Source organism: Macaca fascicularis, chromosome 10 (assembly GCF_037993035.2).
Source record: "Macaca fascicularis isolate 582-1 chromosome 10, T2T-MFA8v1.1".
In the NCBI taxonomy this organism is placed as follows: Eukaryota; Metazoa; Chordata; class Mammalia; order Primates; family Cercopithecidae; genus Macaca; species Macaca fascicularis.
Genome location: NC_088384.1, coordinates 62,436,153 through 62,464,111, shown reverse-complemented (window position 1 = coordinate 62,464,111; position 27,959 = coordinate 62,436,153). Strand labels below are relative to the sequence as shown.

The following is a 27,959-nucleotide window of genomic DNA, read 5'->3' as shown; positions in this document are numbered from 1 at the left end:
TAAAGTAGTGAAGAAACTCCCAGGCCACACCATCAAAAAAGGTTAATCAGCAGAAGTCAATTTATCATTATTTATTATCAAAATCATGACCAGTGTGTAGACATACTTGTGAAAATATACAGCAACTTGGGGCTTATAACACACGAGCAAAGATGACATTAACACGTGCACTGTTCACATCTTGGGGTCTAGAGGTCAACAACAAAGGTCACAGACAGGACGTTACTAAACGGACCCCTGCAGTAGGTCCCAAATTGCAGAAGCATCCAATTCCAGCATGGTCAGTGCGGAGATATTCACAGAAAGAAACCCAGCAAAGTCCTCTCTGAGCCACTAGAGTCAACATGCTTTTCCTACACACTATGGAGAGCCCACGTCCCACACAACCCTTGAGAACACAGTTCCAAGTCTTGGCTTACACAGCTCTCACTGCTGGCCTCAACACCCTTGGGCCATCCTCCCTCTGCTCTTCCATTCCCACCCCAATAAAGGTATGACCGCACGTTATATAATAGTAAAGAAGGACTCTGAGGCCGCAGGACAGGGCCACAGCAGCAAACTTCCTGGGCAGTGTGTTACTGCTCCACCCACCTGAGCCCTGTTCCAAGTGCAAGGAGCTTCCCAAGTCCTAGAGAATGATTGTACTTAGAAAGCTTTGTTTGTTTTTTTTTTAAGAGAAAATTGCTTCACATGAATTTATCTTCCCAGTGGCAGATATGTTATGCTTCCCTCTAAACAGAAAGATGAGCCCAGATGGGGCCCAGGCATCCTCAAGGGATGAAGCAGCCATGCCCACCATCCCTCAGGGACTGACAAGTGCATGTGGACACTTGAACCATGACTGTGTCCACAGCTCCTCCTGGACCAGGCCTGGTGCCTTAGTGTGAAGACTCCTGGCTTACATGGCAGGGGCAGCTATCCGGGAGGGCTAAACAGCCTGGAGGCTGAGTCTGCAGAGGAAGGGGGACCTGAAAGAGCCCAGGTACAGGTGCCCGTCGTGCTCGTGCACCTCACTGACGTAGGCGGCCACCAGCCCGTCGGGATCATGCAGGCTTCTCCGGAAGGCACCGCTGTCGCTGAGTTCTAGGACGAGGCTGTACCGTGGCACAAACTTCATCACCGTCTCCTGACTAAAGAGCTAGAGGGAAGCACAGTGCAGGGAGAGTTCACTATCTGGCCAAGAATGCTGTGCACAGATCAACCGCGCCGCCCCCACCATCCAGGAAGGGTCTGACTCCTTTCCAAGACAGGGCAGCCCCACAGGGCAGTGCCCCACAGGACAGCTAACCCAGCTCCCACTCCCAGCCCCAGGGGCCCCAAAGCAGACCCCACCCCACCCCTGTCCCTGTGAAGATCAGGCCAAAGAGGCTCCCCAGCACAAGGACAGCAACATGAGCACATCTCTGGACTGCCTGGCTGAACTCAGAGAGACACATCACATCCAAGGCGGTCACAGCACTGGAGCCAAGGCTCAGAATGACCTCCACCCACCAGACAACAACCAGCACAGCTTCCCTGGAATACACAAGTCTTCTGTTTAGGTTTAAAACATTTCAAATAGGCGAGGTGCAAACGATGGAGATTTGAGAGCAGCTCATGTTCAAAAAAAGGCGAGCAGGTCCACAGACCACACAACATGGCTTCCAAAAGAGACAGCAAAATCCCACTGCTTTCATCAAAGCGGGGTGTGTAGATCCTGAGGGATGCCTCCAGGGACGGAGGCAAAAGAGCTTAGACCTAGACTGTTGTCACATGGGACTGCTGAAGAGTTTTAAGCAGAGAACAGATGGCGAGAGGCATGATTTCTGGCAGAGCAGGACACCTGGTCAGAAATTATGACAAAGCACTCCTCTGCCTAAGATCAAGGAATGGAAATTAACAGACAGATTTCTAGCATTTAATACAAGTGGAAATATCCAAACAGTGTCCAATGAATAATGTCTCCCAGTCACTGGAAATGTTCAAGCAGACAGACAAGTTGACTAGACTCTACGTTCAACAGCGATAGATCAACTGCATTACAGCTCAAAAAACTCCCAAGGCTTCCCACTACCCACGAAATGCCACCTCCTGCTGTTCGGCCATGGATCCTTCCCGCTCTCCTCTCCTCTCTTCTTCCTAAGAGATCTCATCTTCTCTTACTATTACAACTAGTCACTTTCCCAGAAATCTCTCAAATTGCCATCTCCATTTCCAACACCAGTGCTGTCTCTCACCGTCTGGGACCCATGTCTGCCTGGACTTTCTAATAGCACTTCAAGTTCGACAGCCTCCCCAGCTCCGGAGACAGGGCCAGGACCCCAGCCCTCCCTTGATCCCGGTCTCTCTGTGCCCTACAAGCCCAGCCACCAGTCTTGCCATCTATTGTGTGTGTCCCTGGCCTGGGCCTTGCCCTGCCACCTCTCCCCAGTCACTGGGACAGCTTCCACACAGGCTCCCACAGCCAGCTGAGACCTGCTGCAAGCTGTTCTCCTTTCAGTAGCTGCAGCTCTCTTTAAAAACATTCTTTGTACTACATCACTCCCCGCCTGAACAACTCCATCAGGAGCATGGGGCTGAGCAGGGTACACGTGTGCAGGGGATGGCAGACCACGGTGACCCAGACCAGCCCACTCCGCTTGGGTAAGGAGGTGTCCCTTCAGGGCGGTGGCCTGGCACAGGCTGTCAGGGCCCACATGGGGTGAGGAGGTATCCCCACAGTGAGGCCCAGATCAGGCTGTGACAGCCCATGCAAGTGAAGAGGTGTACACCCAGGGACAGCCTGGTGCAGACATCACAGCCCTTGAGGGGAAAGGCAGCCTCTAGCACACGGTCAGGGAGGAAGGGGACAGCCTAGCATGGGGTGCTACAGCCCTGGATGGGGCCATGTGACAGGGCACAGAAGCCACAGATTGGTCACATACAGAGAAAATGGTTGAACAGGTAAACCTAGGGAGGACAATGGGATCCAGGTTTCTCACTGTTAGAGAGGTACAAATAGGGGGAGAAATAAGGGGAGAAAACTTGGATCAGTCTGTGGTGTTGTCATGGTTTTCAATTTACAGATGACAGATGCAGGCATAAGCATGAGCGGTGTGTGTGTGATGTCTACGCATGCGGGCATGTGTGAGTACGTATCATGTGCTTGTACGGCCAGCGCAGTCCCTTGGGGACCTGGGAGCGGCGACACCCAAGGCAGCGAGTACACTTAGCACCCAGATCTCCTCCACAGGCAACCAGGGCTCCTGGGAGAAATGGCCAATTGCAGAGCTGGAGCAGGGACAATACGAGAGGAACCTGGAACAACTTACGTGCTGGAAAGTGAGGAGCTAGCCCAAGACAACAGGACATGCCCAAAGGCCCAGAAGCCACACTGAAGGGGCTCCTCCTGGCCACAGATGGGTAATCTGAACATCAATATCAATGATGACTGTAACATAATCACCAATAAGAACATGGGAAACCATAAGATGGCACTGATGATTACTTACAGAAACCTTCTCTCCGTGAGCGACTCAGTAATTAAACACGAAAGAACCACGTCAAGGTGGAGACACCTGGCATTCCTCGCCTGAATCAGGTGGCCGAAGTTGCCCCACCCCAACAGAGCAAACTGATACTGTGCCCTCATGACAGCCTCGTCAAGATGAGCACAGCTTCACGGCTGTACCACTACTGCCAGCGATACGAGACCAGAATCTCAACATGAAAAACCCTACTGGAGGGACATTCTGGGACACAGCTGACCTGTACGCTTCCGAAGGATCAAGGCCAAAACTTCAAACAAAAACAGGCTGAATATCCCCAGACTGAAGGAGATGAAACAGAGCTGACAGCTAAACACCACTTCTGATCCTGGGTTGGATCCTTTGTTATAAAGGACAACAGCAGGACAACTGGCGAAATCTGAATGGGGCCTGCAGACCAGACAGTCACAGGGGAGCTGTGGGCATCTCCTGGTTTCGACCGGTGGTAATGAGGAGAACGTGCCAAACACACGCTCAGGCATCTGCAATGAGTGACAGGACATCAGGCCGGCAGCTAACTCGAAAACAGTGCTGGGAAAAAAAATCCCTTGTACCCTCCGTTTCCACAGCTTTGATACTGTCTCAAAATTAAAAAAAAAAAAAAAAAAAAAAATCAGGCTGGGCATGGTGGCTCCCGGTTGTAATCCCAGCACTTTGGGAGGCCGAGGTGGGTGGATTACTCGAGGTCAGGCATTCGAGACCAGCCTGGCCAACATGGTGAAAACTCGTCTATACTAAAAATATAAAAATTAGCCGAGCGTGGTGGTGCATGCCTGTAGTCCCAGCTACTCAGGAGGCTGAGGCAGGAGAATCACTTGAGCCCAGGAGGCAGAGACTGCAGTGAGCCGAGATTGTGCCACTACACACCAGCCTGAGTGACAGAGCGAGACTCTGTCTCAAAAACAAAAAACAAAAAAATCTTCAATGACTTGGATTACATTTTGAATAAAACTGAACCTTCTTTCCAAGTCCATGGGGCTGTGGTTCTCCCTCTCACCCCTCCTCACCCAGCTGCAGGAAGATTCCGTGTTCCCTCATGCTTGCAGCCCCCTCCCTAACCATGCCCTCAATCAACGGTACGTCCTCACGCCTACATGTGCCAGGCACTGTTGCAGGTGTGGAGGATGACAAATGAACTACGCAGAAAAACACCTGCTCTGATGGTATGCATATTCTATTCAGGGGAAGAGACACAAACAACCACCACTAACACTACCCTAAGCTAAGAGCGCTATGTGCAGATTCTCACTAAATGTTCCCAGCACCTGATGAGGTGCTATTATTCTTTCCACTTTACAGAGTACCTGAGGCAGAGAGTCCAAGTCTCTGGCCCAGGGTCCCACAGCTGGTCTGGCAGCCTCCAAAACCCCTGTGCTAGCCCACCTGCTATTCTGCCTCTCCCTAGGTGCCAGCAGGAACAGATGGTATCTCTGGAGCCAATAAGGCAAAGAGAAGGACAGATTTCTCAACAGATTAGGACTTCCCACACAGTAACCCACAGAACTCACATCACTGAAGACCGTGAGCCAGTCTGAGAATGTGCACGCAGCCCCTAGGAGGGGTCCAGGCACACAGCCCGGCAGGAGGACTCAGCAACTGCTGCCTGTCAGCCCCAGGACCGTAAGCTAGTATTTCCATATCAGTTCAAATATTCAGTATCAACTTCAAATACCTATTCAGCCTGTGACATGGAGCTTGCTGGAAAAGCAGATCTCTATATTACACAAGCGCCCACGTCAGCAAGTGACCCCTCCACAGTGTAAACGTGCTGAGTTATGATGTGGGGTGCTTCATGGAAGCCACTGGGAAAATGGCAAGCTTTAAAGGCTGGGTTGAAGGGGCTGTTGTGTTGAAGGGGCTGTTGTGTTGAAGGGGCTGTTGTGTTGAAGGGGCTATGGCTGGCCATTGGTGGGGGTGGGTGACTTTTTTTTTTTAAAGGGAAAGATTTGGGTGTGGTAGGAGGTCAAAGGGCAGAACTCCATAGAGAAGGGTGCCTGGCAGTGAGGCTGCAAGAAGGCAGCAGACAGCAGGCGCAACGGCAGCTGTGGTGACTGGGTTACAGGGGTGGCCACACCTGCAGGGAGGGGAGGAAGGGGCACCTTCCGACTCTTTCCCTGAGGAGGCAGAGAGGAGGGCGGAGAGCAGAGAAGGCCTGGCACAGCCATGGCAGATGGAGGAGCGAGACTGACAGGCAGGCGGATGCCCAGAGCCATGATGGTGAGGGTGGCAATCAAAACACCCAGAAACAGGGAAACCAGAAGAACCAAAGGGTCCAAATGTTTAAATCTGCATTTCAGGATGAAGAATAAAATGTGTTTCTAAGTGTCATTCAGAGCCAAATACTACAAGCAGAATTAGATTTTTAAGCTATAAGGGTCAAAAAAATATGATTCAATTCACTTCCATTTTCTTTTTTGGAGTAACAGTTTTTATAGTTACCTTAAAAATCATCCTTTTGATCCAGGGTCTCTCAGATAAGAAATCCAGCATGGAAAACCCAGGGTTAGGGCGGATGGTTGACATGCCGACCCAGTACCCCCCAAAGCTGCTGGGCCGGATGTTGTCTGGAAATCCAGGCATGTTCTCCACAAACAGATCAGCCCCGCCCTTCATCAGGCCAGAAACATAGACTCTGAAAAATTCACCCAAGCAGACAGTGAGCCATAGCCCCTCAATTTAAGATAAAAATTTTAGCCAAGCACCAAGTCTTGGTCCAAATATATATATGGAAAGTGCTCTAACTATGTCCATCATGAACAAAGGCACAGCTGCTGAGAAGAAACCTTTGTGCACAGGGCCCAGCATGAATAGAGGGGAGGCAAGTCGGGGGATGACCAAGGCCCTGCCAGCAGGGGAATGGGGCCCGGGCTGCACCAGCTGGCCTGAAGACACTCCCAGACTATGACTCGCAATGGGAGAAAGAAAAGTGCACCCTTGAATTTTCTTTAACATGCCATGCAGAAGGTGCACTGCTGCCTCTGATTTCTGTCGATCCCATTTCCATGCCCACTTTACCCCGCCATGATGTGCTCTGGCCAGCAACTGACGGCTCAGCTAATCCCACACACACCTTCGTATCCTGGCCATGGTCGTTTCTGCCACCAGGACAAAGTCTTCTGCAGGAGACAGCTGGACTCCATTCGGGAACCGCAGCTGGTCCAATAAAACTTTTACTTCCCTGGTCACAGTATCGTACTCCAGCAGGCTGTGGAACACCAAAAGCAGAGGGTTATGCGGGAGAATCCCTGGCTCCCACTCTGGGCCTTCAGGGCATGGGCCTACAGAAGGTGACTCCACCTCAACCTGGAACAACAGGCCCTGGGTCCCCTGCTCAAACCTGATTCAAGGCTGGCCCCTGGGGGCCCTTCCCCATCCAGAGCAGATCCAGTGTCCCCTCCAGAGAATCCCAAGTTCTCTTGCTGACCTGGGAGCCGGACAGGAGTCCCCCGCAGAGAGGCAACTCAAAGCCCCGGCCTGCCTCCAGGGTTTCTCCTGACTGCCTGGACTTGCACCCTCAGACGGACTGGCCTGTTTTATTTCCTCAGAGAAAACGAAAGCACCTTGTTCCATTCTGTGACATCCATCACCTGCCTCCAGAAGCCACTAAGGTCCTGTACTAGCAGCTGAAATATGATGCTGAAAATACTCCCTTGGTCCCTAGAAGTAACAGGCCCTGCTGAAGTGGCTGGCCTGGCTGGTGAACTCAACAAATGGGAGACCTGGAGCAAGGCCTCACCGCCCGTCATCTGTGCCCTCCATCACCAGAAGCAGGTAGTCTCGTCTTTGCCATTTGCTGCTAGAATCAGTGAAATAAATCTTCCTCCCATCCTGAGTGACCGTAAGATCATTCACAAAGGACATTTTCTTCCCCTCAATGGGTGTCTCGGAGGACAGCAGCAGTTTCACTTCACCTGAAGTTTAAAAAGAAAGAAAAAGATTGACTTGAACTAGGAACTTTCTTTTCAATAATTTCAAAATATTAACCAGCCTGATTTAAAAAGAAAAACTGAAACTTCTCCATGTCATATGTCAGAAGATTCATTCCTTCTTATAGTAAAAACAGTATTAGGTGTTAAATGATTTTTTTTTTAGACTAACTTCATTAAAGGCAGAATCTTTTCTATAAAGATGAGGAATTCTTTCTTCTAGGTCAACTGACCTAGAAGGTCAACTGACTTGATAACATATATTGCAAGTGTTAGGCAGGCTGTAGTTCTATTTGAGAAAAATATGACATAGTCTACTCATCTGCTTTTAGAAAAAAAAAGCAGTAGTATAAGTTCTGAAAAATAATAGAAAGAACATGGACTGAGTGCTAAGCACTCTTGAGGTGTGACCGCCTTTAAACCTTCACAACAATCCCACGGGCAGGGTTACTATGACCCCAATTTGATGAGGAAGCTGCGCACAGAGCAGTCAAGGGACCTGCAGTCACAGCTGGTGGCCAGCAGAGTGGAACGGCCCCAAGCAGCTGGGCTGCAGGGCCTACATTCGGGCCCCCGTGCACTGCACGAGACAATGGACTCCTCCCCAGCAGGAACCTCCACTGAGACACACAGCACATACTACAGTCTGGTCAAGGGGACTCATGAGCAGTCAGGGGAAAGAAGAGGAGGAACTACAGGAGAAAACAGAAAAGCAGAGACAAAGGGGAGGGCCACAGAGAAGAAAAAGAGAGAAAACAAAAGACAAGATGCAGAGAGACACACAGAAAAATAAAGACAGAAAGAGGTCTAACTTCCTCAAAATAAGTCCTTTTGAGACCCTGTGGCTAAAATATAAATGCTTGGAGGAAATTAGGGTATGGACCAAATGCAATCATGGGTAGGGAGTTTTCTGGTGTTTAAAACTAGCTGACTTTTGCAGGCAATGCTTTCAGTACTGTTCAGTGAATAAGAAATATCAGAGTCTTTAGCAGACTGTTGTTAACAAATCCTATTAAGTCTATACATACATATACTGTTTAAAAGATCTAAAATCATCATAGAAGGAAACAATACATTATCACATACGTTTCCAGGGATTTACTTCAAAGAGTCCCTTGTATGCATCAGCCACAAAGAGAGTCCCATTGGGCCCTGCACGGATACCCAGGGGTCTCCCACACACAGGCTCATCATCTCGGGTTTCTAGAAAAACAAACAGACGGGGATTGGTAGCTGGTCTCAGATTCTACCTGTGCTGTCCTCAGCATCCAAGTATCTCATCCATCCTTTCCCATACAACATGCTGTACAAGACTATGGCATTAGAGCTAGAACTGCCCTGCAGGTGCTCACTGCACTGCAAGTGCTTACTGTAAGGTGTTCATTGTGGGGTGCTCACTGAGACGCTTATTGCAGGGTGTTCACTGTGGGGTGTTCAGTGCAAGTGCTTATTGCAGGGTGCTTACTGCAGGTGCTTATTGCAAGATGTTCATGTGGAGTGCTCACTGAAGGTGCTTATTGCAGGGTACTTACTGCAGGTGCTTATTGCAGGGTGTTCACGTGGAGTACTCACTGCAGGTGCTTATTGCAGGGTGTTCACTGTGGGGTACTTACTGCAGGTGCTTATTGCAGGGTGTTCACTGTGGGGTGCTCACTGCAGGTGGTTACTGCAGGGTGTTCACTGTGGGGTGCTCACTGCAGGTACTTATCGCAAGATGTTCACTGTGGGGTGCTCACTGAAGGTGGTTATTGCAGGGTGTTCACTGTGGGGTGCTCTCTGCAGGTGCTTATCGCAAGGTGTTCACTGTGGGGTGCTCCCTGACGGTGCTTACTGCAGGGTATTCATGTGGGGTGCTCATTGCAGGTACTTATTGCAGGGTGTTCACTGTGGGGTGTTCAGTGCAAGTGCTTATTGCAGGGTGCTTACTGCAGGTGCTTATTGCAAGATGTTCATGTGGAGTGCTCACTGAAGGTGCTTATTGCAGGGTACTTACTGCAGGTGCTTATTGCAGGGTGTTCACTGCAGGGTGCTCACTACAGGTGCTTACTGCAGGGTATTCACTGTGAGGTGCTCACTGCAGGTGCCTATTGCAGGGTGTTCACTGTGGGGTCCTTACTGCAGGTGCTTATTGCAGGGTGTTCACTGTGGGGTGCTCACTGCAGGTGGTTACTGCAGGGTGTTCACTGTGGGGTGCTCACTGCAGGTACTTATCGCAAGGTGTTCACTGTGGGGTGCTCACTGAAGGTGGTTATTGCAGGGTGTCCACTGTGGGGTGCTCTCTGCAGGTGCTTATTGCAAAGTGTTCACTGTGGGGTGCTCCCTGACGGTGCTTACTGCAGGGTATTCATGTGGGGTGCTCACTGCAGGTGCTTATTGCAGGGTGTTCACTGTGGGGTGTTCACTGCAGGTGGTTATTGCAGGGTGTTCACTGTGGGGTACTCCCTGCAGGTGCTTATTGCAGGGTATTCATGTGGGGTGCTCACTGCAGGTGCTTATTGCAGGGTGTTCACTGTGAAGTGCTCATTACAGGTGCTTACTGCAGGGTGCTCAATACAGGTGCTTTTGCAGGGCATTAACTGTGGGGTGCTCACTGCAAGTACCACTGCAGGTGTTCACCATAGGTGTTCACTGTAGGTGCTTACTGCAGGGTGTTCACTGTGGGCTGCTCACTGCAGGTGCTTATTGTAGGGTGCTCACCATGGGTGCTCACTCCAGGTGCTACTGTAGGTGCTCACCATGGATGCTCACTGCAAATGCTTATTGCAGGGTGTTCACTGGGGGATGCTCACTGCAGGGTGCTTACTGCCAAAATGGCATGGAAAAAGGTAGGTTAAAGAACTGATGTAGAGTATAATTCCATCATATGTGTGGGTGTGGATGTCTATGAACAAAAAGATGTCTGAAAAGTAAACCACTAAAATGTTCATAATAATTACATCTGAAAAGACTAAGGTGATTTTTATTTTCTCCTTTGTACCTTTGTGTTGTTTGTGTTTATTAAAATGCATCATTTTAATAAAAACATTCCAGCTATTAAAAAATGGTAACCATTAGGTCTATAGACTATCAGTTATAAACAGTGAGTCTACTACTCTAGTTTTCCAAAATTTGAATGACTTAAGGGTATTCTCACTTACAGGGCTGAAATTCCTGAGACCAAGGCAGAATAACACTTACACATCCGAGTAATGACAAGGCCACCTGCTTTTCCACAGCAGCACTGTGATAACACCTATTAGCCTCTGAAGTACTGCAAAGGTAAACAGGGACCCCAGTAAAACGGTGAGGGGCGAGGCCCACGCAGTACCAAGCAGGGGCCACGGCCACTGCCCAGCTGCAAAATGGGGACTGCAGGTGACCATCAGGCACCATGAGGCCCAAGGACCACCAGGGAAATGAAGAGCTCATGGTGACGTCATGTTCCATCTACTATATGGTCAGAGGTTCTTTTTCTCCTACAGGCATTCTAGGGAAAAGCAGTTCCACACAGTGATCCGACATCTTTCTGAAAGACTGGAAGAGACATGTCAGGGGATTATCACCAACTTACTGCACGGACCCGAACCAAACCGGGCAATGGTCTCTATTTCACCATTTTCAAGTTTTACAACCCGGCCATCTGCTGTCCCAGTAAACATCACATCTGTTTAAACACACAAAAAGGAGGAAGAACAATGTTAGCCTAAGAACTGTGACTAAGCCACCTTCTATAAGAGGGCTTGTTTATGTGTTCCCCCTGCCCCTCTAGAGGAAATGCCAATTTTGAAGATGAAAGAGAAGCAATTTCTGGGAATATAAAAAATCCTTAAAACTTACAGCGATAAAACTGTGGGGGCCTAGGGAAGCAGCCTGTGGGTGTGAACCGGACTTGAGAGCAAGGGTGCAGCAGACACTCATCAGTGATGAGAACTGTGAGGATTTTCTCCAGTCCTGAAGCACTCAAGCTGACACTCAGTACTTAGGGGCATGAGTTTATATTCACCTCACATCAGTGTCTGCTACTGATATTGATTATATCCAACTAAAGGGGAAGAACTGCCAGAAATCCTTTAGGAGAAAATTATAGCACATGAAGTGCTTACTTCAGCAGCACATATACTAAAATTAGAATGATACAGAGAAGATCAGCATGCTCCCTGAGCAATGATGATACACAAATTCATAAAACATTCCATAGTTTTCAAATGTATATAGTAAACTCAAGGGTAACCACTATAAAAAGTAAAAAAGAAGTATAACTGATACGCTAACAAAGGAGAGAAAATGGAATCATATAAAATACTCAGTTTAAAACTACAAAAGACAAAAAGAGAGTAGAATGCAAAAACAGAAACAAGAATAAGGGCAAAGAATAGAAAACAGTAACAAATATGGTAGCTATTAATCCAATATATCAATAATCACTTTAAACATAAATGGTCTAAATATACCAAATGAAAGAGAGACATTGCCAGAATTATTCAAAAAACAAGATCCAACTGTATGTTGTATACAAGAAACCCACTTTAAATATAAAGACATACATAGATTAAAAGTGAAGGGATGAAGAAAGTACATCATGTTAACACTAACCAAAAGCAAGCCAGAGTAGCTGTATTAAATTCAGACAGAGAAGACTTCACACCAAGGAAAGTTATCAGGGATAAAGAGGAGCATCACACAATGACAAAGGGGTCAATTCCTCAAAAAGACATAAGAACCTTTAATGTGTATATGCTTCACAACAGAGCACCAATATGTGAGGCAAAAACTAATGAAACTGCAAGGAGAAACAGAATCCACTATCACAGAGACTTCAACAATCTAAACAAGAATAATCACATGATCATATCAACAGATACAGAAAAAAGCATCTAGTAACATCCAACACCCATTCACGATTAAAAGCTCTCAGCAAGCTGGGAGTAGAGGAAAACTTTCTTAACTTGATCAAGAACATCTATAAAAAAATCTACATAAAACATCATACTTATGGATGACAAACTAGAAGCTTTCCTGCTAAGATCAAGAACAAGGCAAAGATGCCCCTGTCACTACTCCTTTTCACTATCACACTGGAAGACCTAGCTAATGCAGTAAGACATGAAAAGGAAACAAAAGGTACACAGATTGAGAAGAAAGAAATAAAACTCTCTTTGTTTGCAAGTGACATAATTGTCTAGGTAGAAAATCTGAAAGAATCAACAACAAAAAACCCTTCTGGAACTAAGCAATTATAGCAAGGTTGCAGGATATTGCAAGATATTGACTCACCTTCCTTTATACTAACAATGAACAAATGGAATTTGGAATTGAAAACACAACACTATGTACATTAGCATCCAAAAGAATGGCATGCTTAGGTATAAATATAACATAATATGCACAAGGTCTATATGAGGAAAACTACAAAATTCTGATGAAAGAAATCAAAGAACTAAATAAATGGAGAGATATTCCATGTTCATGGATAGGAAAACTTAATACTGTCAAAATGTCAGTTTTTCCCAACCTTAATCTATAGATTCAATGTAATCCCAATCAAAATCCCAGCAAGTTATTTTGCAGATACAGATGAATTAATCCTAAAGTTAATATGGAGAGGGCAGAGACCCAAAATATCCAACACAATATTGAAGGAAAAGAATAAAGTCAGAGGACTGAAACTACTCAACTTCAATATTCACTATAAAGCTACAGTAATCAAGACAATGTGGTATCAGCAAAGAATAGAAAAATAAATCAATGGAACATATAAAACTTTTATCCCAGAGACAGACCCACATAAATATAATCAACTGATCTTTTGACAAAGGAGTAAACGCAATACATAATGGAGAAAAGACAGCATTTTCCACAAATGGTGCTGGAACAAATTTGTTTGCATCCACAGGCAAACAAATCTAGACACAGATCTTATACCCTTCACAAAAATGGAATTCAAATTGGATCATAGACCTAAATGTAAAATACAAAACAAATTCCTAGAAGATAACATAGGAGAAAATCTAGGTCACCTGGGGTATGATGATGAATTTTTAGATATAACACCAAGGTGAGATACATGAAGAAATAAAAAGCAAAACTTCATTAAAATTAAAAATTCTTGCTCTGCAGAAGATACTGTCAAAAGAATGAGAAGCCACAGACTGGGAGAAAATATTTGCAAATGACATGTCTGATAAAGAACTATTATCCAAAATACACAAACAACTCTTAAAACTCAACAATAAGAAAATGAACAACCCAATTACAAAAATGGGCAAAAGGCCTGAACAGACACATCACCAAAGAAGATATACAGATGGCAGTTAAGCACATGAAGATATTCCACATCAAATGTCATCAGAGAAATGCAAACTAAAACGACGAGATACCACTACACGCCTATTAAAAGGGCCACAATCCAAAACACTGACACCACCAAATGCTGGCAAGGACATGGAGCATCAGGAACTCTAATTGTTAATGGGAAGGCAAATGGTACAGCCACTTTGGAAACGCTTGGTGGTTTCTTACAAAACTTAACTCTTACCACACAATCCAGCAATTATGCTTTTCAGTATTTACCCAAAAGAGCTGAAAACTCAGGTCCACACAGAAACCTGCCCACAGATGTTTGTTCCAGCCTTATTCATAACTGGCAAAACTTAGCAGCAACCAAGATGTATTTCAGTAGGTAACTAAACTGTGGCACATTCATACAATGGAATATTATTCAGTGCTAAAAAGAAATGAGCTATCAAGCCATGGAAAGACATGGAGGAACTTTAAATAAATGCATACTACTAAGTGAAAGATGCCAATCTGGAAAGGCTACATACTGTATGAGTCCAACTACATAACATTCTGGAAAAGGCAAAACTATGGAGATGGCAAAAAGATCCGTGGTTGTCATGGGTTAAAATTGGAGGATGGGATGAACAGGCAGAGCAGAGAGGATTTTCAGGGCAGTGAAAACACCCTGTATGATACCATAATGGTGGATACATGGCATTTGTCCAAACCCATAGAATGTATAAAACCAAGAGTGAACCCTACTGTAAACTACAGACTCTAAGTAATAATGACGTATTGATGTGGGTACATCAGTTGTAACAAACGTGCCACTGTGGTGGGGGATGTTGATCATGTGGGAGGCTGTGCATGGCATGTGTGCAGAAAAAGCATTTGATGAAATGCAACACCCAATCATAATAAAAACTCTTTTTCAGAAAATCTCTGTACCTTCTGCTCAATTTTGCTGTGAACCTAAAACTGCTCTTAAAAATAAAGCCTGCTATAACTGGTGATTGCTCTCTCCCAGCACTCCCCAGATTAGCACCTGCCTCCACTGTCAGCAACCTGCCAGCCAGCCCCCAGGACAGCTTCCAAATGAGGTGGCAGAGATAGCAGCGGCAGGTCCCTGGGCGCCTCCCAGGGGCTCACACCCACCAGAAAGGACCCCACTGTGCCTGGCCAAGAAATATCACCAGCTCACCAAAGAAAGACAAAAAGCTGGGACCTGGTGACAAAGTACAATGAGAAGTAATCCCAGTGAAAAGGAAAAAGGCAGGAAAGTGCTCTCTTTGGGAGGTAAGATCATTGGTTTGCACTTCAACTGCTGTTAAGTTTCAGTTTTAAATAGCAATATTTGATTTTTCACCAAAAAAAGCTAAAGCTTATAAAATTTACACAAATAAATGCCAATGTCTTTTTAAGAGAAATGCAAAGTTCTATCATGATATTTACTTTTCTTGAAACAATTATGACTTTGACAGCCAAGAAAACAAACCAACTGCAGAAATGGACCAGTCCTTGGGGCCTGTGTCAAATAGCAGGGCCTGGGCAAAAGAAGCTGGTCAAATGTCACTGGAAGAGAGGCCACTGACTGGCCTTGAGAGCACAACAGAAGCACCCTGTGTGCACATCCACAGCCACCTACTGCCTGGAGAACAGAGTGTGTTTCGGAATAACAAGCGGCACTTCCAAAGAAGCTGCTCAGCAAGCCCGTACCAGATTAAGTTTTAAATTATCTGTGACTATCTGTGCCTTTCCAATACAAAACTTAATTCTCATTTTCACAAACAGAAAATGCCTTGCTCAAGGTTGCTAGAGATGCAAGTATTCGAACCAGATCCAATTCTAGCTCTGAGGTGTGGGCAAGTGTGATGTAGATGGTTATCCTTAAGTGTACCCACCAAAGTGAGCTTTCAAACAGACAGACAAAAAAACAGTGGAAATATTGAGAACCATTTGTCTTCACTTCACAGTGAAATCTATACAAAGCAAAGGGAACTAAGAAATGCTGTGCTGTCAAATACCTATTTAACTTTGATAAATAAACTAAACATCAGTATCTGTATTTGGCCTTTTTCCTTTCACAACACTCTGAGCACAACAAAGTGCTCCACAGAGATGAACTGAAAACCACCAAGTGCTAAAACGGCATGCAATCCTGCGCAGATGAGACCAGCAGAAAGAGCCACCAGGCACTAGGGCCTCCCATGTAATGTCTGGGGTCCAAGCCCCATGTCCGCAGCTAAGAAGGATGTGCAGGGCCCCAGTCCAGGGGCAGTGTGCCACTGCAGCTGCTCCCACAGAACCCGCCCCCTCAGACAACAGACAGCCTGGAAGGACCCCCAGCTCAGACTTACCCCCGATATGTGCTATGGACTCCGGTCCAATAAGCTGATTTTCAAACAGCCTTTCTGCCTGTCGCAACTTTGTATTTGGATGCAGAACGCCAAGCAAGAGCGGGGGTTCTTTGAAGCTGCAAAATAATGCAGTTCCAGAGATTTGTCCATAAATACACATGTGAAGAAAACCTGTACCAAGCACCTACTCTCGGTTCTTTCATAAAGATGGCACTTTCTAACAACATCCTCAGTTGCCAGAAATAGAAGGGTTAAGATATCACCTGAGAACATCCTGGGGCCTGTGCCCACCCACCCTCCAGCCTCCCCAGCTCCCCATTCCCATCCAACGCCTCAGGGCAGCTGGACCTCCTCACCCCTGTGACTCACACAGCCCTATAGCCACCGCAGTCCACCTAGGGTGGCGGGGGGCAGTGCCCACATTTCACACCTGATGGCCCGGCCTCATGCTTCATAGAGAAGACCAAATCCATTCTCCAAAATGCTGCTCTATTATTATTATTTTTTTTTTTACCATAAATTTGACTTTAACTGATATTTTTTCAGTGACTGGAAACATCCATATCCTTCTATGAAAAATGAACTTTTTGTTCCCTTCTGAAGAGAAACCATGTCCTTCCACAGAGTGACTGTGGGCTGAGAGGGCTGCAGCTGAGTCGGTACCCAGTGGGATGGCATGCATGGGGCACAGGCTGTGTCATGGCCCGTGTACCTGTGTGAGACACACCAAGCTCTGTCACGTAACAGGCTTCTGCTTCTGCTCTGTATTTTGGGGCCTATCTTCCTGTTTTTGAGTGTGCCATTCCGAAAGCTGAGCCCAGGAGAGAGGTCCCTGTTGGCTGTGACAGTTCCACTGCCATTCCGAAAGCTGAGCCCAGCAGAGAGGTCCCTGTTGGCTGCGACGGTTCCACTGCCATAAGCTGAGCCCAGGAGAGAGGTCCCTGTTGGCTGTGACGGTACCACTGCCATTCTGAAAGCTGAGCCGAGGAGAGAGGTCCCTGTTGGCTGTGACAGTTCCACTGCCATTCTGAAAGCTGAGCCCAGGAGAGAGGTCCCTGTTGGCTGGGACGGTTCCACTGCCAAAAGTTGAGCCCAGGAGAGAGGTCCCTGTTGGCTGTGATGGTTCCACTGCCATAAGCTGAGCCCAGGAGAGAGGTCCCTGTTGGCTGTGATGGTTCCACTGCCATTCCGAAAGCTGAGCCCAGGAGAGAGGCCCCTCTTGGCTACGATGGTTCCACTGCTTCTCTTCCTTTCCTTCCTCATCAGGCTCTTCTACTCAACAATCATAACTCACTTTGTACAAACAACTTGCAATCCCCAGTGGGCCCTGCTTCCTTTCAGTGTCTGGCCAGGGCTACATAACCCATTTCCCAGTGCATTTCTTCACCACTCTTTCCACATATACATTCATCTTTCCTGAGATCAAAGGTCTGCAATCACTGAGGCTCCAACCTCTCTCTCCAACTCAAAACTCAACCTCAGCCTCCTTTTCCAAGGCCAGCCCCCCAACCCAAGCTTCTAATCCCCAACTGCAGATACAGTTCACTCCCCCACCTTAGCCAACTGGACTATCTAAGAAGGCCCAGGTCAGTTTATCTTTGGGTAGAATGAGCCATCCTGCTCTGTTGAGAAGGGTTAGAAAGAGAAAAGCCCCTCCCTCAACACATCAGGGGACCACCCCCCCACCCGCCCAACGCCCCTCCTTTGGAGACAGGATGTCCTCAGGCATGGCTCAGGCAGAAAAATGCATCTGAGGATCCACTAGCACACTAGGAATTACAGAGCTGACATTCCTGGGGCTGACTAGAGTCCCCAGTCCTTCACCCATTCTCAATCCTAACGAGCAAATTGTGTGTTTACAGCACCTTGTGCCTTCACTATTCTAAATCCAACAATAAAAAGTTCACTCAGCTACACATGTCAATCTAAGGTCAGAACCGTGTCCTCTACATTCTTAGTGAATTGGATCCAATATAAAGCCTTAATTTTTATGGATGAAACACTATTCAGTTAGTATGTTATATTCACTCTTTAACTAGATATGATTCTTATCTGAAGTTTTTCAAGCCTTACATGGACTAACTCATTTACAATAAGCTTCAGATGGCTTCACCCCATCAGCAGTTGCAAGGGGAACCAGGAAATTACTGAATCAGACAGCACAACCCTCCTGCAACTAGGTCAACATGGAAGTCACAGATCGTCACATTGATGAGAGCCTGGCTCTGTACACTATAGTTATAAACACGAATCTATTTCAGGGGGCCCTACATATACAATACTTTTTTCAAATTATAATGGACTGCGTTACTCATAGATCTCTATTGGTGAAAGGTAACTCAGGAAAAAATGAACACTAATTATAGGTTTTGTAGAAAATCAGTTACTTATAAAATTTAAATGAGGTAACTGAAGCTCCATTCATGTGTATTTTTGCTACTTGAAATGAATTATTGTTGACTGTCTCTAATGATTATTAAGCTTCTCTAATTTTGAATTTTTGTTTTTGGTTTATGCAGTTTTTTTAAAACAATGACAGGGAAAATACCATGCATATTTACTGAGTAACATCTAATTCAGCATAAAAACCCAAGTACTAAAGAAATCACAAAACTGCGTTTCTCCTAACTTACCTTTCAGATCAGACTGATTTAATCACCCTCCTTTCCTTGGGAATTATTTCAGCCTATTACGTTTTGTCAAGCAACCCCTCCTGAGGACCGCGGGGCAGCCTACCTGAGAGGCTGTGGATCTATAGGAGATTCCAGCAGCATCATGGCTCCAAGCAGGGGAACAGTGAGAGAAACAGCCAGCATCAAGAAGGTCACTCGGAAAACTCTGCCGCTAAAGGAGCTGCCAGAAATAAAAGATACAAAAGCAATCAGCTGAGTCTCAGACAGTGACAAGGTTGGCCGGTCCGAAAGCCCTCCCAGCAGGAGCAGGGACACTCATCCAGTTTCTCCACTGCAAGGTGGCCGACCTCTGGCCTGTGATTAAACTTCAGCACTGTTTGCTAGGATTGGCAAACACACTTTTGTTGTTGTTCTTCTTTTTAATCTTCCAGCTTCCCCTGTGTGGGATACATTGGATCAGTTACTTTCCAGATCTTGAATCCTCTAGCAGGGTTTTAAAGAAGGCAAACTCAAAGAACTGATGAACACAAAATGTCATGGGGAAAAAGAGTTCTAATAATGTAAATGATACACACTCATCCACAGAAAAAGTGGGTAATTCTCAAAATCTACGATTTCCCGTGCATGGATTCAAAGCAGCAACACTCAGTACTGTGCAGCCCTAAGATTCTCACAGATAAAAGAGACAACTAAATTCTTGAAAGAAATGGAAACAGAACAACTTCCTGAGGATCCAATTCCCCAATCACTTTTCCCAACCTACTTTTAAGAAATCAAAAGGAAATCCCAGCTCTTCAACCTAATAGAAGTCTGACAGATACTGACAGTTACCTACACAGGATCTATAAAATTATAATTCAAAGTCACCACTCCTAAACCCTTGGGAAGCTGTGAAAGCTTCCCTGGGAATCCTGGGTGAAGTTTTTGGACAAATGACCAGTAGTGCCTTAAATATCTCTGAACCAATCTTCAAATACAGTATTTCTCACCTGGCAAACAAGTGAAAACATTTGGCCTCTTCCTACTAATAAACCTCATAGGATCATTACTAGCTTACATGAATTGAACTCAAATATACTAAATGCTTGACATTAATATTAACTTAAAACAAATAAAATCATGAGTTCCTAAGGTAGAATTTTTTTCTTCCATCAAAAAAATTAAAGTGTTGACAAAGGAAAAAGACTCGCACTTAACAAAACAGACTTGATTTAAGGGGGCAGGGTTTGATTTTTGACAGAAGTATAGTCTTCTGCCACTTAGACGTGTTAAACTCTGTTCCGGATATGGTGTAGAAACATATAGGCCAAGTCCTCTTTCCCAACAACCGGCCAGGGAACTAACTGCAGGCCAGTTTCTCCACTCCAAAACCCACAGTTTCCCCCAGTGTGAAACGGGGTGTTGGGCAGGGTAACTTCCTGAACATGCATGATTTTAACAAACGAATAAAGCAGAAAAGAAAATAAATCCCTCTATTTCTACTGGGGTAGGTGGAAATAAGACAAACGAAAGACCAAGGGGAAGAAGAGGGAGCAGCTTTCACAAAGTGTCCCTCACGTGGACAGCACCTCTGCAGAGCGCTGGGTTCTGCCACCAACCTGAGTGGGCAGGAAACAGAGTCTCCCCAGAGCCTCCAGAAACAAAGCCCTACTGACACCCTGATCTTAACACAGCGAGACCTGCCCAGGACTTCTGACCTACGGAACTATTATATAATAAATTTGTGTTGTTCAGGACACTCATTGTGTGGTAAATTGTTAATGGCAGCCATAAAAATTAACAGTTTTCTAATAAACTAGTTTCCAGCACCCTAGAAGTGGGGTGTTGCTGTAACAAATATCTAAAAAAATGTGGAAGTAGCTTTGGAATAGAATTGTGGGTGAAGGAAGGAAGAATTTTGAGGAGCAGCACAGAAAAAGCCTAGACTTCCTTGAACACAGTAGTAAAACTATGGATGTTAAAAGACTCGGCTCGTGAGGTCTCAGAAGGAAGAGAAGAGCATAGCAGGAAAAAACCATCGCCTTGGAGAACACCTAACTGGGCACAAAGACTGTTGGCACTGCTGGGGAGGGTGCGGAATGATGTCAGGAGCATGGGATTGGAAACTGGAGCAAAGTGGATCCTGTAACACAGTGGTAGAAAGCTTGGTTGAATCATGTCCTGCAGTTACGTGGAAAGCAGAGCTTCTAAACACTGAAACTGGACCCAGGTGAGGACATTTCCAAGCACAGTGATCAAGGCAAGGCCCGGTTTCTCCTGCGGTTTCTCCAGAGCAGAACAGGCCCGAGAGCAGTGCTAACCACTGCCTTCTTCCTTTGGCATTTCCCTTTGCTGATGAGAATTCTGTGTCTATTTTTCTTCTAATAATCTTCCAAAAATGAATTTTGTCCCTAACTTCCTCCTCTTCACTCGTTAGGGGTTCAGAGCTCACCCCGTACACCTGAGGCCAGGTAAAAATGCCACATAGACAGTCCTTACCCCTTTTATTGGGAAAGGAGGTGGTCCAGGCCGTACAAACCCAAACAAAATGCCACAGACCCAAGCAGGGAGAGGCCAAGAGAGCCCAAGTTCCTAGAAGAGGGCAGGTGAGAATGAAGGGAAAAGTCAGGTCAACCTCTCCCTCCCAGTCCTGTCTCCAAACCCCAGGACCAAATAATCTTCTTCTAATGTGACTGACTTAACATCAGTCAAGGGTATAAGCACCACAGGCATAAAAATGTCTACAAAGCACAGAACTATGACTTGACACAATGGCAGGCTCAGGCAACCTGAGAGGTCTGCAGCAGGGAAAGGAGTAAGGGCCAGGAAAAGAGGAATGGCAAACAGTCAAAATGAGAGTGTGCCAAGAAATGTGCTTTACGTGGGCAACCAGATGGAACCAGGTCTCTCTCTCTTTCACAAATGAGGGAAGTGGGCAGGGAAAGGCTCAAGCGGCTTTCCCACAGACAACGCAAGAGCTGAAAAAGCGTGACTGAGAGCCAGATGTGACTCTATGGCTGCAGTCACCATTAGAAGAGCTGCCTGCCAAGAGCAAGAGGAGGGAGGGGAGGATGCCCAGACCTAGAGCCCTCAGAGCTGGAGTTTGAAAGCTCTGTGAAAATTCATGGTGATTTGCCTATTCTAGGCATTTCACATAAGCAGAATCATACAATACGTGTCCTTTCATGACTAGCTTCTTTCATTCAGTGTGGTTTTCTAGGCCCATCTAAGTTGCAGTATGTATATGTACATGGTTCCTTTTACCAGTTGATTACATATGTATATACCACAACTTGCTGCCCACTCATCTGATTTTTTGTTTTTTAAATATAAAGACACGGTCTCAGTATGTCGACCAGGCTGGAGACTCCTGGGCTCAAGTGATCCCCCGTCTCAGCCTCCCAAAGTAGCTAGGACTACAGGTGTGCATCACACCTGGCTAATTATTTTACTTTTTGTAGAAAGAACATCTTGCTACGTTCTCCAGGCTGGTCTTGAACTCCTGGCCTCAGTCTTCGCACCTTAGCCTCCCAAAGTGCACCCTGAAATGAGTAGGCATGAGCAACCATGTCCAGCCCCACTCATCTGTTGAACATTTGTGTGGGAGGGTAAAATGAGAGTGATTACTTAATCGGTACAAGGCAAACACCTCGCTTTTACGGGGTGATGAAGTAGTTTTGAAAGCAGGGAGACCTGGTGGTTGCCCAACATTGTGAATACACTAAATATCACTGAACTGTGCACTTTAAAATGGTTAATTGTATGTTATGCGAATTTCACTTCAACTAAAAAGAAAGGTGACAGTGACAAGAATGTTCTAAACTTAGATTGTGGTAATTACTGCAAAACTGGCCATTATACTAAAAATCACTGATTTGAACATTTTAAGTAGGTTAATTTTATGGTATGTGAATTACATCTCAATAAAGATGTTAAAAAAAAAAAAAAGTCAGTGACTCCACTATGCAAACTGCCACACCAGTGGCTAGGACACTCTTCAACCCAAGTGATTTTCTTGAAGTGACCTAAAGTCTTCCAACACAACAGAAATGAAGTACTTGTACAATAAAGCAGGGCTGGTTACAAGTAAATGACAGAAACGCTTCTGACAGTGTGAATCCCAAAGAGAGACAAGCACACGGAAAGGTGGATGGTGAAGATGTGTGGCTGCCAGCCCTGAGAGCTGCCCTCACTGCAGTCTGGTACTGAGTCCAACAGGGATGTTCCTGTCCTTAAAGGAAGCTGATGCCCTCACCTACCCCACTCCCAGTAGAGGAGAGTACCTCTAGGGAAGGTGCATTGTATTTTTACCTTATGACTGTCACTACAAAAAGTAACAATCTGGCCAAAGCGCTACTTTGTTTGTCCTTGCCTAACCTGATTCTACCTAAGGCAGATCTTCCTCATTTGTCTTGACTCCAACATTGTGACCTCTACTTTACCACACTGCAGCTTACATTTTTAAAATCTTGATGTGGTAATCTGATTCAGAGCTGGTGGCACCCCATTTAAATATCTGGTTGCCCCTTCACACAATGAAGTCTCAATTATGTCCCAAACAAAAAGTCCAGCCAGGACTGAAAGCCACGGGGCTTACAGCCAGAAAGCAGGCCAAAAGTCCAGAGACAAAGATTTGTGTCCCAGTGCTGGGGGATCTAGCAGTAACACTCTCTTAAAGCTGGAGAAGAATTTAGAGGCCACTCAGGCAACTGTTCCCAAAGGCAGCCAACTTCTGGATGGGTTCCATCAAGATGACCTGGGCCAGAGATTCTGGTTTGGTAGGTGCAGGGCGGGCCTGCGAACTCTTTCATCCGTTGTTCCTCATGTGCAGCTGGACACCACTCACTCTATCCAGCTCCCTTCCCAGTCAAAACTTCACCAACATCTCCCCAACCTCACCCGATCAGCATCCAGCCTCCACTGGAACGTTCTGTGCTCACACAGTAGAAATACTAGCTTAAATTTAAACAAAACTCCTTGAGCAGCACTGTCCAATAGAACTTTCTGCAATGATGGAAATACAATAGCTACTAGCCATGTGTGCTTCCTGAGCACTTGAAATGGAGTTAGCTTGTTATATAAACGAGGTAAGCCCAGCTCCTGGACCCCTGCTCTGGGTGCCACACTTATTTTAGCCCAAGGTTCGTTAACTTTTTGGCAGGCCCTCGTCAGTGTTGCTTCCTCTAAACTCACAGTTAACTACAATTCTTCTGTCTTTTCTTGGTGTCTGCCTCCCTCTTACTCTTTTTTTAACTTAAATAAAGGACACTGTATCGATCCCTATCCATTTTCACTGACAAAGCACTGCAGGTTCCCAACCTGTGCTGACACATCCAGGAACGCTGGCAACTTATTTCCCAGGTGCAGTCTGAGAAATCAGTTTGTTTGCCCCGATCTCTCGGAAGAGCCTGGAGGGATGCCCATCTCCATGAGGACATCTGCACCCTGAAATTGCCTATACTCTCTAAAGGCAAGAGCACAACGACAGTGATGCAACAGGATTTGACAACTGCTGTTGGCTGGGCCGCGATTTACACAATCTTCTGTAGATTCACCAGCCAATTTGATTTTGAAAGGTAAGCTCTAACTCTGCACACAGGACATCAGGGCCTTGGGTCCTGAACTGAAGTCCCAACAAGCAGACTCCAAGAAATCAAAATTTACCTGTGATTGTTGTGGAAAACCTGATAGCCCCAAATCCATGAGATACCAGCAATCTCAAGTGTCAAGGTGATCCCTGAAGCCTGAGAAAGTCAAACAGCATCAACCCATCTTTTTTAGTGACAGCATCTTGAATTTGTTCATTTTTCACAATCCTTTAAACTGGGGCTCCTAGATTCATCACTTTATCCTTGAAAAAAAATTAAGAAATCAAGAAACAAGTTTAAAAAGCTATCTGAAAATACACACCTGGGGCAAAGCTGAGACAAACACTCCAGCTGCCTGACTCCTCATGAACTCCTGAATGCCCCATCTGTTTCTCCATACTTCCTCCCTTACTCTTCAGTCTTCAAGAGGAAAAAGGAAAATGGACCTAGCAGAGACTTTTAATTAGACTAAAATCCTTCAGTTTATTGTAAAAGCAGAATTATATGGAATTTGATGTACTGAAATATATTAAATCCTCAATGTATTTATTCTGCATCCCTAAAGAGTCATATACGGACATTAAACAGTTCTCTTCCTAGATAGAACTGTGTTCCAAAGAGAAAGGAACAGTTCCACAGAATACAATTAAGTTTCTAAAGCATTTCGGGAAATCAATGTCAAATAATAATTATAAGCTTGCACTGGTATGTTAAAGTGCTTAGCTCATCTATGTTCCACACTGAATAAAATAATTTACCAATCAAATTCTCCATTATATCTTAAATACAGTAATTCAAGAGCTTTGGCATAAAATCTTATTTCCAAAGCATAATTTAAAAAATACACTTCTCAATCATTGTCCAGCTGCCAGTTCTATCCTTCTTCATTCATTTCTCTTTTGATTCTATTCTCTGTAACTTCATATAAATTAACTCGCACACACAGACCTCAATGATCTCATCGGCAAAACAAAGCAAACACCCACTTTTCACGCCAAGAGTTGGGAGACCAGCCAACGTATTGCTAGGGGTCCCTACCACTGCTAAAATCTATGTCTTAGTTCTGTCAGTTTAGTAACATGTCTTTCAAGGCTTCCTTTATTCTATTTAGCACATCTAAAGTGCTAAAGTTTATTCTAACAGTTTCGTATTTTTACTTCTGAATTTAGATTCCTTTACTTCACCCACTATACACAGGCTTCCCTGGCTTATGCTGAACCCTTGAGTTTTAAGGTAATCAAGAATACTATTACATGAACTACTAGAAATGACCACAAAAGAAATGAAAAATATAGGAGAGCTGCAGAAGAAAAATAAGAAAAACAGCTACATATTACAATAATAACCGCAGAAAGGAAGGGTGGTGACAAGACTTCACTTTGAAAGAGATCATTACAAATATACAGAAAAGGGATAAACAAACAAGGACAAACACAGGGAAACAGGAACAATGTTCATGGACAGGGAAGTCAAGGAAATAACATAAATGTAAAAGGCACACTGGAAAAGATCAAGCAGTAAAAGATGACTTTAGAATCAGATTTACTTAGTCATTAACGAAGAAATCCCCACAGAGAACCTGAAAAAAACAATTAAGTCTACTGCTCTGCCCTGGGGCCAGAGGTGTGAGCCAGCAGACTTGAGAGTTGGGACCACCTAACCAGTGCTCTCAGGGGCTGTATGCCCTGGTTTTCAACGCACTGCACCTAATGACAAACTCAGGCCACTGCTCTTTCATTTCTCAGGTACAAATGGCTTGTCTTCAAGATTTCCGTAGGAAAGTGTTGCCAATTCTTGCATGTCCATTCTAAATGGCTCCTCAACCATCAACAGATGATTAATTCACAGTAAGTAGGGTGACCAAATTGTCCCAGTTTGCCCAGGTTTAGCACTTAAAGTTCTACATCCTTGGAAACCCCAGTCCAGGGCAACCCAGGATGGTTGGTCAGGATATATGGGAGCATCTTCCCGATCTTTTCAGTGGCCCAAGGTCAACTATCACCGCAAAGTCTTCTCTCTAAATTGCTTCTCTAGAGCCTAAATGCTCCTCCCTGCCATCGTTCTCCTTTAAATGTGTTCCTCTCATCATCAGTCAATAAACTCAGTCTACAGGGGCAAAAACTGCCTCTCATTCATATGTACCCCACCACCTCTCGGCACATTACTGAACAAATATTTCCAGTACTTCTATCAAATATAAGTCAATCTGTTCCACAGCTTCAAGCTTGGTCTATGGGGCCTCTTGATTCTCCCTGAAACTTAAAAGTTATGAAATTCAGGACACATAATTGAAAAGCGAATTTTAAGTATCTTACATTGAAATCTATATTTGCGGATCATGATTCAGTTTTTAGCTAACAAAACATAGCATTCTTATATTCTAGAAGATGGTAGAGGAGGCTAAAGGACAAAACCTGGTATTCTGAGGTGTCAACAACTACAGTTTCCTATGTTTCTCCATCCCTATCGGGAAAAACTGCAAGGCTGAATTCTCACAAAAATTGCCTACAATGTCACTTTTGTTCTCCACTCTTTCCAAGAACTGCGGTGAGGACTGGTCACGCAGCGTGAGGGGGGCAGGTGCAGAAGAGCAAGTGTAGAAGCCATCTCTTCGCCGGATAACGAGGCAGGACCCCAGCATCTCGTGGGACCTCCTCCCTTCGAGAAAGTGCGAGCGGGGGACCAGGAAGACGCAAGACACTGGCCAGGTAGCTGTGCCCAGGGGGATCAGATGAGCCAAAGGAATGACAGCGCGAGGGGAGCGAGGGAAAGGCGAGGAAGCAACCGCGCTGCATGGTGGGGCAGGAGTGAGGGGAGGGAAGGCGCAGGAGCGGCGCGAGACGGTCTAGGGTCCCGGAGAGCCGAGGATAACGCCGCGACTGGGCGCTGGGTGCACCCGAACCTCAAAGACCTGGCAGGTACATCCGCCTTGTCGGAGTCTGCTTCCTCCTCGGAAAAATGAGTTTTTCTTGGGGATGAAACGAGAGGGCTCGGACAAGGCGCTCTGCACCACATCCCCAGGTTACTGTTACTGCCGTCGCCGCTGTCCAGGAGGATAGCCCTCTACTCCTCGCGGCCCGGCTCCAGCGCCCGGTCTGGGAGTCCGGCCTACCTGCCGTCCTTAGCCTCCGGGGCCTGGCCATCATCGTCCGTGACGACCTGCGGCCGCAGAGGCCGGCGCTGTCGCAGCCCGTCCGCCTCGCTCATGGTATGAGCGCCAGCCTGCCCAGCAGCCACCACCCCGCAGTGAGCAGCAACGGCTCACGCTCCAGGCCCGCCCTCCCCGGCGCGCGGAAATGACGTTGAGCCCAGGGACCAATCCGCAGCGTTGTCCCGCCCCTTCCGGCCTCACGGGCGGGCGGTCTCCAGCGCGTCGCTCTTCGGCGCTCGGAGGCGGATTTTGAGCGCCGGGGAGCGGCCCTCGGAAACCGCTCAGAGCGAGCATCGGGAGCTGCTGAGGTCCCCGCCCGTCTCGGACTCCGGAGCCCAGAACACGAGTGGTTCCACCTCGGGCTCGCCTAGCTCAGTCCCTGTGCATGCCGCCTTCTTCTTATGCTCATGACGCACTTGGGAATTGCTGGCCCGAGATGTTGGCCACTTTTATCGTTAGAGAGGATGGCGCTGTTTATGAAATGTCAGCGACCCTGCTCTTACGGGCAGCGTCAAAAATAATGCATTCACACCCTTGAAACGAAGTCACCTCTGCCTGAAA

The 27,959-nt window shown here is 46.1% G+C and overlaps 1 protein-coding gene and 1 non-coding gene across 3 annotated transcripts; one reads left to right on the top strand and one right to left on the bottom strand.

Moving 5' to 3' along the window:
• Positions 1-56: 56 nt before the first annotated feature.
• APMAP (adipocyte plasma membrane associated protein) lies at positions 57-27,548 on the bottom strand. 2 transcript variants are annotated; one of them, XM_005568153.4, is made up of 9 exons: positions 27,360-27,548; positions 18,784-18,900; positions 16,048-16,163; positions 10,983-11,075; positions 8,519-8,635; positions 7,243-7,417; positions 6,577-6,711; positions 5,946-6,138; positions 57-1,138 (listed from the first exon to the last, which is right to left on the bottom strand). In XM_005568153.4, exons 1-9 carry the CDS (start codon positions 27,452-27,454, stop codon positions 929-931), a joined length of 1,251 nt encoding a protein of 416 aa, XP_005568210.1. In that variant the 5' UTR covers positions 27,455-27,548; the 3' UTR covers positions 57-928. The 2 variants fall into 2 exon arrangements, with proteins under 2 accessions (XP_005568210.1, XP_073860722.1); XM_074004621.1 differs by lacking the exon at positions 5,946-6,138.
• On the top strand, positions 11,507-11,613 carry LOC123567418 (U6 spliceosomal RNA). Its single transcript, XR_006690325.2, has one exon. It is a non-coding gene; the product is annotated as a U6 spliceosomal RNA (small nuclear RNA).
• Positions 27,549-27,959: the final 411 nt, after the last annotated feature.